This window comes from Myotis lucifugus, unplaced genomic scaffold (genome assembly GCF_000147115.1).
Source record: "Myotis lucifugus unplaced genomic scaffold, Myoluc2.0 scaffold_11, whole genome shotgun sequence".
Classification (NCBI taxonomy): domain Eukaryota; kingdom Metazoa; phylum Chordata; class Mammalia; order Chiroptera; family Vespertilionidae; genus Myotis; species Myotis lucifugus.
Window position 1 is genome coordinate 11,061,770 of NW_005871059.1, and position 15,208 is coordinate 11,076,977.

At 40.4% G+C, this 15,208-nt stretch overlaps 1 protein-coding gene across 1 annotated transcript; it reads left to right on the forward strand.

Annotated features, from left to right (window-relative positions):
• Window positions 1-286: 286 nt before the first annotated feature.
• Window positions 287-14,493, forward strand: PERP (PERP, TP53 apoptosis effector). Its single transcript, XM_006084421.3, has 3 exons — window positions 287-584; window positions 10,193-10,333; window positions 13,006-14,493. The coding sequence occupies exons 1-3, from the start codon at window positions 371-373 to the stop codon at window positions 13,230-13,232; spliced, it is 582 nt and encodes a 193-aa protein (XP_006084483.1). The 5' UTR covers window positions 287-370; the 3' UTR covers window positions 13,233-14,493.
• Window positions 14,494-15,208: the final 715 nt, after the last annotated feature.

Sequence of the window (15,208 nt, forward strand, 5' to 3'; positions counted from 1 at the left end):
TAAAAATATATATTAAAAAAAAAAAACATTTACAGTGAGGGGATCCTGTAAGAGGAAAAGAAGGTCGCGGGGAAGGCCAGGGGCGCGCCCGGTTGCAGCAGGCAGTGGCCTGAGGTCCCCGGGCCGGCCCCTCCCAGGTCCGCCCCGGGCGGGCGGGGAAAGCGCAGCCGCCCGGGTGTAACCTGAGCCCGCCCCGCCTCTCCCGGTGCGTCCCGCCCGCCCGACAGGTCAGGGCGGCCCTCTGAGTCACCGGAATCTGGGTGGGGCCGGGCGCCGCCTCGTCCCTTTTGTCCCTCGGCCGGCGCTCGCGGGCCACTCTCCGCCGCTCCCGAGCCCCGCGCGCCCCTCTCCTTCGCGCCCCGCCGTCGAGATGCTGCGCTGCGGCCTGGCCTGCGAGCGCTGCAGGTGGATCCTGCCCCTGCTCCTGCTCAGCGCCATCGCCTTTGACATCATCGCGCTGGCCGGCCGCGGCTGGCTGCAGTCGAGCGACCACATCCAGACGTCCTCGCTGTGGTGGCGATGCTTCCACGAGGGCGGCGGCAGCGGGTCCGAGGCGGATGGCTGCCAGAGCCTCATGGAATACGGTGAGTGCCGCCGGCCGCCGCCTCCGGGAAGTCCTCCGGGTCGCGGCCGGGTGTGCGCCGGCGCAGTGGGAGTGCCCGGCCTTCGCAAGCCGCCCTTTGGGAAGGGACTGAACAGGGTTAGGAATAATGGGTGACTTAAAAAAAATAAATCTGTTCAGAGTTTAGCTTTAGCTTCATGCCTCCGATCTGAACAAATCATAGTAGCGGCTTTGAGTGGCCCAAGCCAGGCTCAACACTGGAAGAAAATGATCCAGTTCAAACAGAGCTTCTTCGTAGGGTTTGTCGGTTCCGTGCCAAAGATGATTTCAATCATTTGAAAAGGCTCGATGAGTAAATACAATAAAGTATATATTTTTTGATACCTACTGAAATTTCTTCCCATCCCGCCTTCTCCTATGGTTCTTATGATTAAAATATATGTATTTTAAATACCGGCCTTCCCTAATGTTGGCATAAAAGCTCTCTTGGTGAAAATTTCAGCTGTTACGACTTCAGGCGATACTGTACTAATATTCAATGCTTCAGGCTAGTTTTTGTCTTGGGGGGGCGGGTAGTGGTGTTTTTTTGCTTTAAGCACTGCCTTGCTGTTTAGAAAACTTTATTTGAATGTGATTTTAAATCGAAAAAGCAAACACATCTTCCACACCAGCGAAATGAAGCAGTTAACACATATAGAGTGTCCCCCTAAAAATGTATACACACACTTTGAATAATCACAAAGGCAGTGTTTATTAAAATACATTTCATTTTAAAATGGAGCTATTGGCTGATAAAGCGTGTATACATTTTTGGGGACACTGTATATTGAAGACGGAGTATTTCATTTTTCCTGCATGGAGGAAGCCTCTGTGCTTAACATGTTGATAGAACAGACCCCAGAGGAGCCTGGTTTTGTCTGATGCTACCCCTGCTAACTGGTAGATGTGAAGAACAGCCAGGTTTAAGTAGGAACAAAATCAGAAGTTTAAAGCCAAATATTACTCACTGGGACCTTACCAGCCAGGTTTAATAGTTTTAAACCGAGAAAGAGAAAGGCCACCTACCTTTTTTCATTTCCTTCTGGGACTAGAGACTTGACCGGCCCCCTCCTCCCCTCCAACCCTCAAATGGCCCAGAGCTTGTTTCTGGGCCCTCTCTCAGGGGCTTGGTGCTGATTCTTACGGACTGTGGAATTGTTTTCAAGTTCCCACCGTGACCTTTTCTCTTCTCCAAAGGAGGCATGGTTCTCATTGGCAGGTCATAAAAGGTAAAGACTGAAGGGAATTCCTGCTTTTCTTAAAGTGTGTTTTTCTTTTCTTAAAACACAAACAGCATTATTGAATTATTGAAACAGCATTGTTGTATTATTGAAAGTCTGTTAGGTTTTTACCGAGTTAACACACATACATATATATAGACACACACACACATATATATAGAGAGAGAGTGTGTGTCTAATATATAGAGAATTTATTTCTTTGAGATAATATATCTGTATCTTAAAATGCATTCGAATTTAGTAGCTTGTAGGGGATTTAATAGGTCTGCTTAAATAGGTGTGTTTTTTAACCAGACTATGATAATCACTCCAAAGACTAATATAGACCCCAAGAATACTCAGCAATACTGTACACATGAAATAGAAGTCAGTGCCCTGTGCGGGTTGGGGTGCTGGCAGAACCCCATCAGCACTATTGCTGGGACGGGACCTGACCTGCAAGGCTTTGCCTGTGATCACAGCCCTCCTGAGAAACACACACAATCCAGTTTTTCTCTTCTTTAAATTGAATTGCACACTTTTTTATTGAATTTATTGGGTGACATTAGTTAATAAAATTATATAGGTTTCAGGTGTACATTTCTATAGTACCTCATCTGCATGTTGTGTGCTCACCCCAAGTCAGGTCTCCTTCCTTTTTTTCTGAACTTGCAGGTTGAGCTCACTTTCCTAGGGTGTGGCGCTTTCAGCCTCAGGTTGATAGACGGCTTTGTATTTGGAAGGGAGTAAGCAGGCTTTGTTTCTCGGTTTAATTTTTTTAATTAGACAGAAGTCTAAAGCATTAACTCTTTTTTTTTCAATCTTTAATTTCTTTATGGATTAAGGTATTACATATGTGACCTCATTCTCCCCATAACCCCCCCCCCCAACACACACACACACTCATGCCCTCACCCCCCTGTTGTCTGTGTCCATTGGTTGGGCTTATATGCATGCATACAGTTCAGTTTCCCAAGTGAGTCTTAAATCTATTACTATAGATTAGGTGACTGTGGGAAGGAGAAAATAGATATGAATTCACCAGGAGAGGTCCGTTTAGGGCTGTTGTAGTCAAGGATGAGTGGGAGTGTTTATTATACTTCTGCTCCACTTCCTGGCAAGGACTGTTCGTTAGTTTTGCCCCACAGGTGCAGCCCTTGTGCCTACATTGTAGGGCGATGATTTAGGCATCTCTGAACCCTGGAGGTTTTCAGAGAGCCTTAATAAGGTCTTGCTGAACATAGTATGTTTATACTACTTTATCTAAAATGTAGTAAGCAGTTTACACACACTCCCACATATGAATAAACACATAAGGACTAAGGTGGATGGCTCTAATTAAAATGATATCTCAATATAAAGAATTGAGTAGGTACATCCATTTTTTTAAAAAAAACAAAACTTGATATGTACTAGAAAATAAACATTGTGATTTACCACTGAAACTAATAAGTTTACCTTTTTATTACAAAGTGCTTCACCATTTCTTATTGATATTCATAATGTTTATTTTTAAATTTTTATATATTGATTTGAGAGAAAGAGAAACATTGATTTGTTGTTCCACTTATTTATGCATTCATTGGTTGATTCTTATATGTGCCCTTGACCGAGAATCAAACCGACAACCTTGGTGTATCGGAACAATGCTCTAACCAACTGAGCTAACCCGGCCAGGTCCATAATATTAATACATTAATTTTGGTATTAAAGACAGGTTATTCTTGGCAAGTATTGGCATTAATACTAAATAATACAGACTTTTTAAATAGAGAGGTATGTAGTTCTGTAATATTACATAAAAAGCAGAATATTATATTCTTTTCCATTATTAATAGTTTCTTAAGAATTTCAGATTACCATATTACCTCATTTTTCCTATAAATGAACCAAATTACATGCTGAGTATGTTCTTTTCATGATAGTAACAACTAAATAAATACCCAGCTTTACAGATACTTGTTTGAATTTTTAAAAACTCATGGTTTATATTTCTCAAAACTGGAAAAAAATATCTAGATTTAAATATTGAAATGATCATTCTTATTTCATGTATAAATAAAATACCTCAGGAGAATATTTTAAGCATCAGTGGTGTAGATTCAAATCTTAAGCAAGCTCCAGCTTGTCAGGGCGGAGAAGAATAGAGAGGAATGTGTGCACCAAGAATGAAAGTGGGGAGTCGGTGTTGAAGAGCATCTGCCTTGTCTGGGCAGAAAGAAGTGCAGAGCCTCATTTTTACAAAGGTGCCCTTTGATACCACAGAACGCACTGAATGTTTTTATTTTGTTGTGTGTGTGTTTTTGTTTTTGTTTTTTTTAACATGACATCATTCTTGGATAAGTCAAAGAATCAGAGTATTATCTGAAACATTTTTAGATCATTTAGCCCTATGGTTCTTTTTTTTTTTTTAAATATATCTTTATTGATTTCAGAGAGGAAGGGAGAGGGAGAGAGCGATAGAAACATCAATGATGAGAGAGAATCATTGATTGGCTGCCTCCTGCACGTCCCCTACAGGGGATCAAGCCCGAAACCTGGGCATGTGCCCTTAACCAGAATCGAACCTGGGACCCTTCAGTCTGCAGGCCGACGCTCTATCCACTGAGCCAAACCAGCTAGGGCCCTATGGTTCTTAAATGTACAGGAAATGAGAAAAATATGAAGTTAATAGGTTTACATTAGGCTAAATTCAATTTAAGGGACTGCATTTTGAGATGATGCTCTTGTGGCTTTTGGTGGGGGCAAGGTGAAATATTAAAAACGTTCTTATTTTATGAAATTGGGTGTTAGTAGATAGATTACTCTTTGCGGGCATGTGTTTACATCCTTACATGGCAAAATTAAATAATTGGCCACTCTCAATTGATTTTCATAGTTTAAAAAATATGTATATTGATTTTACAATCTTGAAGTCTAGGAACCAGTGATCTAGCCCAGTGCACTCCACATTTGCCGCACGTAGCATTCACCTCAATCCCTCGTTAGTGACCTGAGTTCTCTTCTCTCGGTAAACAGACACAGACTCCTAGACAAGCAGAATTAGAAGGGAATAAGAATACACCTATTCCAGCTTTCTCCCAGCGCTCTCAACACCACCCACAGCCCATCTGAGCTTCTTCCCTTTGTTCAGCAACTTAATTCAGTTCTCCTCTTGATGCTGTTTGTTTAAAAGCACTTCTCTTCTACTATCTTCTACCCATGGAGCTGAAACACGCTTCTCTGTAAATTCTACTTTGTGGCCTTCTTCTGTCTGACAGACTTGTATGTAAGGGTGGATCCTAAATTCGCTGCTGTTTATCTTGTGTGAATTCAGGGTACAATTCCCTGTTTTTGCATCTTCCTGTGTAGGAAGCTTTCACCATTCTGCCTTTAAAAGACCATGAAAGGGTAAAGTCTCATAGTTCTGTGAAAACACCATGGTGAGGAGTTATCATCTGGCTCTGCTGCAGGAGAAATGCAGAGCATGTTAGGAATCTCACACCAACTGTGGAACTCTCCTGGGTGACCCTGTCATTCCTCCTTTAAAGCCACTCCTCTGCCTTCCAAAACCTGCAAAATTGCTTCTCTCTATGCAGATTTCTTTGGAGGCCTCTTCGGTGTTGTCCTGTAATATTTGCTACTCAGAGTGTCAAGAACAGCAGTATCAGCATTATCTGGAGGTTACTGGACATGCAGTGACTCAGGTCCCATTTATTGAATTGGAATCTGTATTTGAACCAGATCCCCAGGTGATTCCTAAGCACTTTTAAGTTTCAGAAGCACTGGCCTGTATTCCTGCAGATTTCTTCCTCATTGAACATGCAACGGTCTTTTTGAATACATCATCCACCCATGCTTATATTTATTTATAGATAGGATCTTTTATTTTTTTCAATTACGATTTTATCCAGTTTTCAGTTGTGCCTGTATATCATCTAAAGAATACTATAGAAACAACATGAAGAGATCTGACAACATTCAGATTCAGTAGATGGGGCCTTTGATATTATTAACAGATGAGTCCTTTGTTCTGGAAAGGGAACCTACTCTAGTTGGGTAATAGGTTGGTATCTGCAGGGCACTGAATAAGGGGCTAGACTACAGGCTGTTTTGGTTAATGTGTAGTGTCCACATGTCAAACTACTGAATAATGCAGAAAACCAGTAAAGAAATGCTAACTTTAAGAGAAAAATTAGTGAGTCTCTAAAATATTACCAACAATATTAAAAATATCAGTAATGCTCTCGTCTTAAAATAAAAGTTTATTTTTTTCTTTTCACAAACTTCAGTTTGATTTATGATTTCTAGCTTGACATTCAAGGTATTTATTTTTACTTTGTTTGCTCTTATCAGTTGACCTTACTGATCTTTTCCTAGTCCCTTTTGCCTTGTAACATTGTGTTTTCACATGTAATCTCTGGGAAAAGATATAGTATTCATTTTCATGCAAACAGCTCAAAAACATTTCCTATGAAAAGCTCAGAGTTTCTTTAGCGACCATAGAATTATTTCCATGTTGTTGATTTAATGTTGAATCTTTGCAAGCTAGAGAAAAATTTGATGAGCCATTCTTCATCTAAATGGATCTTAAATGAATCTTATTTAAAAGAGGATTTATAACGCTGCTGGTTTCTTTGATAATGTGAACTTCTCCAAGTGGTATTTAGAAGATAAACTTATGACATAATAGATTATGTATATAAAACACCAAATGTATTTTCCCTTAAGGATACAAAACAAATAAACAAAAAGCTTTCCTACAGGGAAACTGTTTACCTGGAGTATTGTATGCTTTTGTGGCCTCATTTCAGAGAATAATAATTGACAATGAGAGTCCTGCCTCCCTACACACACACACACACACACACACACACACACAATTAGGAAAGGCAATAAAATTTAAAGTGCATAAAATAATAATGTCTTCAGAATAGGTCAAGATGGACAGTCTGGCTTTGAAGAACTGAGAACCAGCTGTTGAATCATAGACAAAGTAGCTTTAGGACAAGTTTTAAAAGTCAACATTTTCCATTAGGGTTGGTAAATATGGTTTAATATAGACCAGTGATGGCAAACCTTTTGAGCTCGGCGTGTCAGCATTTTGAAAAACCCTAACTTAACTCTGGTGCCGTGTCACATATAGAAATTTTTTGATATTTGCAACCATAGTAAAACAAAGACTTATATTTTTGATATTTATTTTATATATTTAAATGCCATTTAACAAAGAAAAATCAACCAAAAAAATGAGTTCGCGTGTCACCTCTGACACGCGTGTCATAGGTTCGCCATCACTGGTATAGACCATGATACAATATAAAAATGTAAATACTTCCCAAAAGAGTTGGGTAATTGTAGATATGAGGCTCATTCTGGGTAATTAAGTGAGACCAAAGGTACTTAGTGTACAAGTTTTTGAAATATATGTCATGAGGAATTGCCATGTCCTAAGTCTTCATGATAGTCGGTCCCCTTTTAGGACAGATTATTGGCCTGGGAGGACCTTGCTCAGATATGGTAGGATCCATCTCATTATTTTACAACAAAATAGTCATTGACATGAGAAGGCAGTTTGTCTTACTTGTCATTCATCAGTCAGAATAGAATCTTTAAAACCATGCCAGGATTTCTGTCTTAAATGATAGTTACGTGAGTCACTGTGGGTGTTTCCATCTGCCGGAGCAGGTTTTACAGGTCTACTTCCAAGGAAGCCTTTGTCAAAACAGAGTGTCCTTAATTCTCCATTTTGATGATTCAGCATTGTAAATAAGCAAGAGATTAACTGAGTTGATTTAACATAGCATAGGAAACGTTCTTAAAATGCTCTGTGTTTATACTTATGTTCACAGATTACATGCAGATTCCTGGGCCCTACGCCTCAAGCTCTGATTCAGTATTTCTGGAGGGAGGCACAGGAATCTGTATTTCTGATAAGCTCCCCTGATGATTTTGACTCAGTGGTGTGTGGGCTAGACTTTGAGATGACCTGATTAATGAATGCTCTTCTCAAAGCGCGGCTCCTCTTCTATTGAAAGTTACCTTGCTTGAAGAACAAAGCAAAAGTGAGAAAAGAGACTTACTCAATTCCATTTTTTTACTTTATTCATTTCTATTTTAAAAGAAAACATGTCTATTTTACTTTGCCCCTAAAATATCTCATTGATCTCACAGGAAGAGGAAGGAGACTTGGAGGGAATAAAAATTGTACAGATAAAACTAGGCCCACTCATGTACCCTCTCAGGCCCATCTAGACCACTGCTGCTAAGGGGTAGTTTGTGTAAACACATGGTATTTGAGCATATAAAAATGTGTCTTCTCCTTCATTACCTGGGTCCCAGTCATTCATGAATGCAGAGGAAGATCTGGAGGACACGGAGGGGGAGGGGGGAGGGTGGGCAGGCTGCTCAAGGGAACAGGGGAACTTAGCTCGAGTTTGTCTGTAACAGATGGAGATATGAAAATGCAGTGGGGGACTGAGGAACAGCCTTTATGTGACAGTGCGGAACCTTGCGAATGTAGAATAAAATGAAAACTTGAGTTCCTGGAGAAACATCATAGAAATACAGGAGGAACTTTTTGAGCTATGTGACTTTTCACACACACGCTCTCATCCTTACAGTAATCTTGAAAGAAGGTATTTTTAGCGTTGGGCAGCAGATGCACAGATTGACAGTGGCTTATAGGTGGCAGAGGCAGTGTATAAATGAGACCCAGTTCTGCCTCCAAAGCCCTTGCTCTTTCTGCTATCCCACCCATATCTTTAACTTTGACCAGTCAAATGACCTAGAATTAAGTGAAGATGAATTTGTCAGCTGAGCTGTACTGCAGTTGGAGTAATACCAGGGCAGAGGAGCACACGACTCTCCTTTTCAAATGCCACAAAGAGTAATTGGTTAAGAATGCATGTTCATCCATTAATGAATGAATGGATAACCAACCTGTGGGATATCGATGCAATAGAATATTTTGGCTATAAAAAGGAATGAAGCACTGATGCGTGCTACAACATAGATGCACCTTGAATACATTATGCTAAATGAGAGAAGGCAGTCAAAACAGCTGCGTAGTGTACGATTCCATTTATCTGAAATGTCCAGAATAGGCAAATTTATAGAGACAGAAAGTAGATTAGTGGTTGCCAGAGCTGGAGGAAGGGGGAATGGAAGGACATGGAATTTCTTTTTGGGGTGATAAAAATGTTGGAATTGTAAGTGGTGATGGTTGCACAACCCTGTGAATATAAAAACTACTGAATTGTATACTTGAAAAGGGTGACTTTTATGGTATATAAATTATAGCCTTAAAAAACATTATGTTTTGGATTCAGGCAGGCTCTAAATCAAACTCTGCCTACATCACTTACTGGCTGTGTGGCTTTAGCAGGCTATTTGAACTCTCAAAGCCTTAGTACGTATATAGCTTCATTTCTAAAGAAATTATATCAGTATGAACCCTAAAAAGTTATTGTGAGGATTCAGTGAGCTAAATATGTCCAGTTCCTAACCCAGTGCCTGGCACAGAGCAATTACTTCCAAAGTGTTAGTTATTACCTCTAGAGAGAAGGTTGTGTGTGAAGAAATCTTAAAAACCAGAGCAGGTTGAACAGTAAGAATACTGGCTGGAATCACGAGCCTGGGCTCATGGCTCTCCACTTCCACAGGCGGGGAGGGTAGCATGACACAGGGCTGGAGGAGCCCCTGCAGATTTTCAAACTCAGAGCTCATTTTAGGGCCAATATCGATGGTTAAGAACTCTTGTGCAATAAGTTCTGAATACCCCAGAGTTAAAACTTAGGTAAAAGTCTAGGAAGACTGTGCTTAACCGTGTTATTTAAAAAAAAAAAAAAATCACAGCTACTTTACAATTAAATTGTTTTAGTTCACATCTCTGCCTACTCATAAGTTTATGTTTTTAAAGATTATTTTTGCACGGAACCAAGTATTGATATGAAACAAAGATCCTTTTAGAGGTGTTGGGAACATTTCCTAAAGACATGGTACTTTGGATTGTTCAATACCCAAAATTTTGTTTATTATGATCGTGTTGTGTTAGAACTTGAGTGAACCTTTTAAATCTACTAGTTTATATGGCCAGTTTATTAAACAAGAAATAATTTAATGAAATTTAACTTTCATCTCAGAGATAGAAACCCTTGTCCTAAAACCGAGGGGATGAGGCATTAGTGCGTATCAGTATATTAGTGTCCTACATATGGATTGCCTAATTCCCCCCGAGACATGGAGATGCTTGAGTCTTGTCAAAAGAAAAACTGTTCTTCCATCCAAATGTCATTAGTAGAAAGAAAAAACACTGCTACCCATACTTTGATACGTGGTTGTTGAATTTGGCACATCTGTCTTATTGATCACCGTTTCCTTTCGCTCGCAGCATGGGGAAGGGCAGCCGCTGCCACGCTCTTCTGTGGCTTCATCATCCTGGTCATCTGCTTCATCCTCTCCTTCTTTGCCCTCTGCGGACCCCAAATGCTCGTCTTCCTGAGAGTGATCGGAGGCCTCCTGGCCCTGGCGGGTAAGTCTGTGTGTCAGCGATTCTTCATTCCACCTTCCCTGGACATCAGTGTAGGAGTGCCCGGTCCCCAAAGAACATCCCTGACAATTGCACTTCCTGACCTGTTCTCAGAAAGTGTGTCACCAAGGGCAGAATTCACGGAGGAGAGATGTATTTTAAGATCTAGAGCTGTTGGCAACCAATCGGTGTGTCTCTTTAACATTGATGTTTCTCTCTCTCACTCTGTCTCTCCCCCTCCTTTCCACTCTCTCTAAAAATCAGTGGAAAAGTATCCTTGGGTGAGGATGAACAACAAGAAACAGAAGATCTAGAGCCCTTTCCTCCTGTGTCTCACCTGGTACTCTTTGCTCCCCTTCCAAATGAGGAAGGTTGTCATTCTGTATACCAGGGGTGGGGAACCTATTTTATGCCAAGGGCCATTTGGATATGTATAACATCATTCATGGGCCATACAAAACTATCAATTTAAAAATTAGCCTGCTGTATTTGGTCATACATTTAATTAACTCACCCCTAATGCCTTCGCAGGGCCAGACCAAAGGATTTTGCGGGCCTTAAAGGCCCTCAGGCTGGACATTCCCCACCCCTACTGTATACCATCTCTTGTAGGTGATGCCATGTCCAGTGGCACCCCTACCCTGAGGGACTGGGGCTGAGTCAGCTCTGTAGGGGCAGTGTCTCCGCAGTGGGCCCAGTGCCAGCCTTCGGGGAGCCCCATGCTGGGGGGCATAACCGCCATTTTACTTATTGAAGGAGTTTTGTGGTCTTATGATGTGGAGGGTCGTGAAAGGGTTTTCTGTAGTGGGATGGGGGACCTGGAAGAGGCCAGCCCTGTAATTGCCTCATCGCCGGTGCTGGGGAACCAGAAATTTAGTTATGCAGGTGGGTGGGGCTCAGAGTAAACATTTATTCATGGAATATAACAACTAGGACTCTGGGAGCAAGAATAATATGAAATTTTAGGAAGGCACCTGGCCCTAGGGAAGTCTGTCAGAGGGGCAGGACCCCAGCCACAGAATGGATTTAGATGCAAAACTGGATTTCCTGAGGAGGGGAAAGGAGAAGGAGCTGATGATGGCAAAGTGAGGCCACAGGTCATGTCTCAAGATAACTTGGGCTCCTGGGAGCAAAGCAGAAATCCAGCTACAGACGTGGAGTACAGACAGAGTGAGCAGAAGGCCTTGGACACAGGTCAGAAGCCTTGTGACTAAAGGGGTCCATGAGATCGAGCATGAGCCCAGAGGGAGACCACTTTGTGCTGGGTTCCCACAGAGCCTAGGGCCGGACAAACGGCCCTGGCTGAGAGGCAGGGGGTGGCCTCAGGGAACTGGCCCATGCAGGCTCTGCCCTCGCTTGTACATTTAAAAATTCCTCTTGGTTAAAGATAAAGTTTACTCCAGTGTTCCTCATGCTTGAAAGTTTGCTTTTGGAATAATATTAAAATCAGAAATTACTTGGAATCACAAAAGATATGAGGAACCTTGTCAAATCCTACCTCTGCTTCTATTTGGCTTTTTGCAGTTCAAATTGTTTTTCTAAATACTCAAACAGAACTAAAATCTGCTCCTACCTTTGACATGGCAATGTACATATGAAATATTAAGTCAATAAAATGCAGAACATAGCACAGAATGGATATACTCATTATAGAAGTATGCATATTCACTGAAAAAACTATAAAAGAAGGTTATGTTCTTTTTACTTTTGAGTTGCTTAAAATGTTAATATGATTACTAATGATTGTAATAATGTGACTCTTATGCCGAAAAGATTAGAAATCGACACATTTCTTTATTTCCTCTCTTACACTTCACCAAAGCCCATCTTTCATTTCTGCTCCCTGAGCCTGAAAAGCTCTTCGCCCTCCATCTCTCATTTATTCTTTAGATCCTCACTTCCTTTTCTGGTGATTCTCTGCATTGATCATTTGCATCATTGGTTCGTCATTTCATTTAGGCATTCATTTATTGAAGGACTATTCCAATGGTGTATTTTGAATGGAGTAATAGATGTGTGTGTGTGCATGCACGTCTGTGTATGTGTATATATACATTATTTTTGCTAACAGTGAAAATATTAACTATGTCTTTGGCACAGGAAATACAAAGGTGATAAAAATACTCTTCATTACCATCCTGCTTTCTATTATATGCCACAGTTTTGGCTTTTTGCTTCAGTATATAATACTTGTACCTCCTAGACTGTAGAGTGATTCTCTAGTTGTCTCCTGTCCATATTTCTTATATTCAGGATTCTGCTCAATGCCAGCTCTCTCAGACACACAATATTTAAAAATCTTTTTTGGCTCACGATTAACTAGATACCCTACAGTGGTTGGCAAACTCATTAGTCAACAGAGCCAAATATCAACAGTACAATTGAAATTTCTTTTGAGAGCCAAATTTTTTAAACTTAAACTATATAGATAGGTACATTGTTATTAACTTAATTAGGCTACTCCTAAGGCTTAGGAAGAGCCACACTCAAGGGGCCAAAGAGCCGCAGTTTGCCGACCACAGCCCTAGCCCATTCCATTAGCATTATTTAGGTGGATTTAATACTTATTTAAAGGCAAAAACATTGAGAGAGGGATTTAATCTATTGTTGCAATTCATTCATTCATTCGTGCATGCATGCATTCACACTTTGGGATTTTTTTTCCTTTCCTTTAGCTGTGTTCCAGATCATCTCCCTGGTAATTTACCCCGTCAAGTACACCCAGACCTTCACCCTTCATCTCAACCCCGCTGTCAATTACATCTATAACTGGGCCTACGGCTTCGGGTGGGCGGCCACGATTATCCTGATTGGCTGTTCCTTCTTCTTCTGCTGCCTCCCCAACTACGAAGACGACCTCCTGGGCAATGCCAAGCCCCGGTACTTCTACTCCTCCGCCTAAGGTGGGGACGGATTCCTGCTGCCAGGATGGATTCCAGAAGAAGAAACTGTTTTCCCCAGAATACTTTGAACCTATTTGGCAGGGAGGGGAGAAGGGCACTGTTCATATCGTTAGACTAGTCAAAGCGCTGAAACAATTTTCGAGAAACTACTTCTTAAATGGTGTTATAGTTTCATATTCGTCTTTTATATATATTTTATAGAGTGAAACAAAACTTACTTCTTTTAACGAATTACCTGTAATATGCCAATATTTTCTTAATATCTGTCCATATAATTTATACTGCATTTGTAAAAGAATATGAATATGAAACTTACCATTTTATAAGGTAAAAATAAGAAGACTTAAAAGATTTAAGTAATCTGATCAAGTGTCTGTCTGTCCCGGATTAAACTAGATCTATTAAGGGAAAAGAAGAGGGAAATATTAGTAAAAAATTGTCAGGGACCAAATATTCTAAAAGAAATGTAAAAAAATAAATATTTTTCCAGCCTTTGGCTAGTTAAGGAAGGCAAAAGAGTTTCCTAAATGCATATCATTTGTGAGAATTTCTAATTCACATCCTGAGTAATAGGTCTTTTGCTAAGCTTCACATTAACTTGATATGTCATTTAGGAAAGTATTCTTTCATGACCAAAACCTGTTGCAGTAGTAAGGTCTTCTATGCAAGGAAATGCTAAGATGAAATTTTCTCTTTAAAAATGGTTTGTAGGGGTGGGGTGTGGGAAAATGATATGCTAATCTGTTCTGTTTTGTGTCTATATGTTAAAGATCAGAGTAGATTGCGTTGAAAGATGGGCTGGGTCTAAGTCACTGTGACTGACAGGCATGATCAGGTTGTGCAGCAAAGCATTAGGAAGGCCATTCCTATCACAAAAGAAACATTAAAACAACCTTGGGAGAAGAAATGACTTGAATTTCTCATCTCAGTTGAGCAGGCTCTACTCATATAGACACAGCTTCTGATAGATTGTAACTGTAAGTAAAAACTTAAATATAGTAAAAAACCTGGTCTTTTTTTGGTAAGCTGATTTAAAATATCTGGTATAAAGCATGCAACAGGAGAATTCAGGGATATGAGATCTCTGAATGGGAAATATATGATATATCACATGGGTTATTATTTTTTTTACCATTTGTATTTACATAACAAAAACCAATTCATTTGATATATCGAATTATTATTATTTTGTAAATTGCAGGATAAGCAATTACAGTTTTTATTATGAATTTTTCCCAATAAACCAGATATTCTAATCTTGTTTCTAGTTTGCAGTTTTTTAAAACGTTTTTCTTCAAATATGGGGAAGGGAATTTTTAAAAAATGCTTTGAGTTGAGGTAGTAAGAATCTATAATAATAAAAGCATAATATGCTAATTAGAGCAACGTCCTTCCAGATGACCTTACAGACGAAGCCATGGCTGCGAGGGAAGCCCAGTTCCTGGGTGCCAGGGGGAAGCCGGTGCCGGCAGCCAAAGGAAGGAAGGCCTACCCTTGCACGACTTTCGTGCATCAGGCCTCTAGTATTTGATAAAATGAAAAGTTGCTTCTTCCTTGAGATGGGGTCTTCTTCATTCAGGTGGTGGGACAGCAAGCAGTCTCTTTTCCTTTTTGATCCTGTTCATCTTCCCGTTTGGTGGTTTATTTTACACCACAGATTGTACCTTAATTCTGCTATGGTGTATAATGTAAAGAAAGGTTGTAGAATGGCATGGTGGGAGAAGGGAAGTATTTCTTCTTAGTGCTGTTAGCCATTTGGTCCTTGACAGCTAATTTTTCTTCTATGCTTCTCAAAATATCAGGTGAATGTCTCCACAAATTTAGAAGAATGTGGTCTGGGTTATTTACACCAAAAAAAGCCCAGACTGCTGGGGGATTTGCAGTGGTAACCAACAGTGTTAAAAAAAGTCATTTTCTAAATAGCACAGCTAATTCAAGAAGATAATGGATACCTAAAGATTAAGAAACTGGGTCT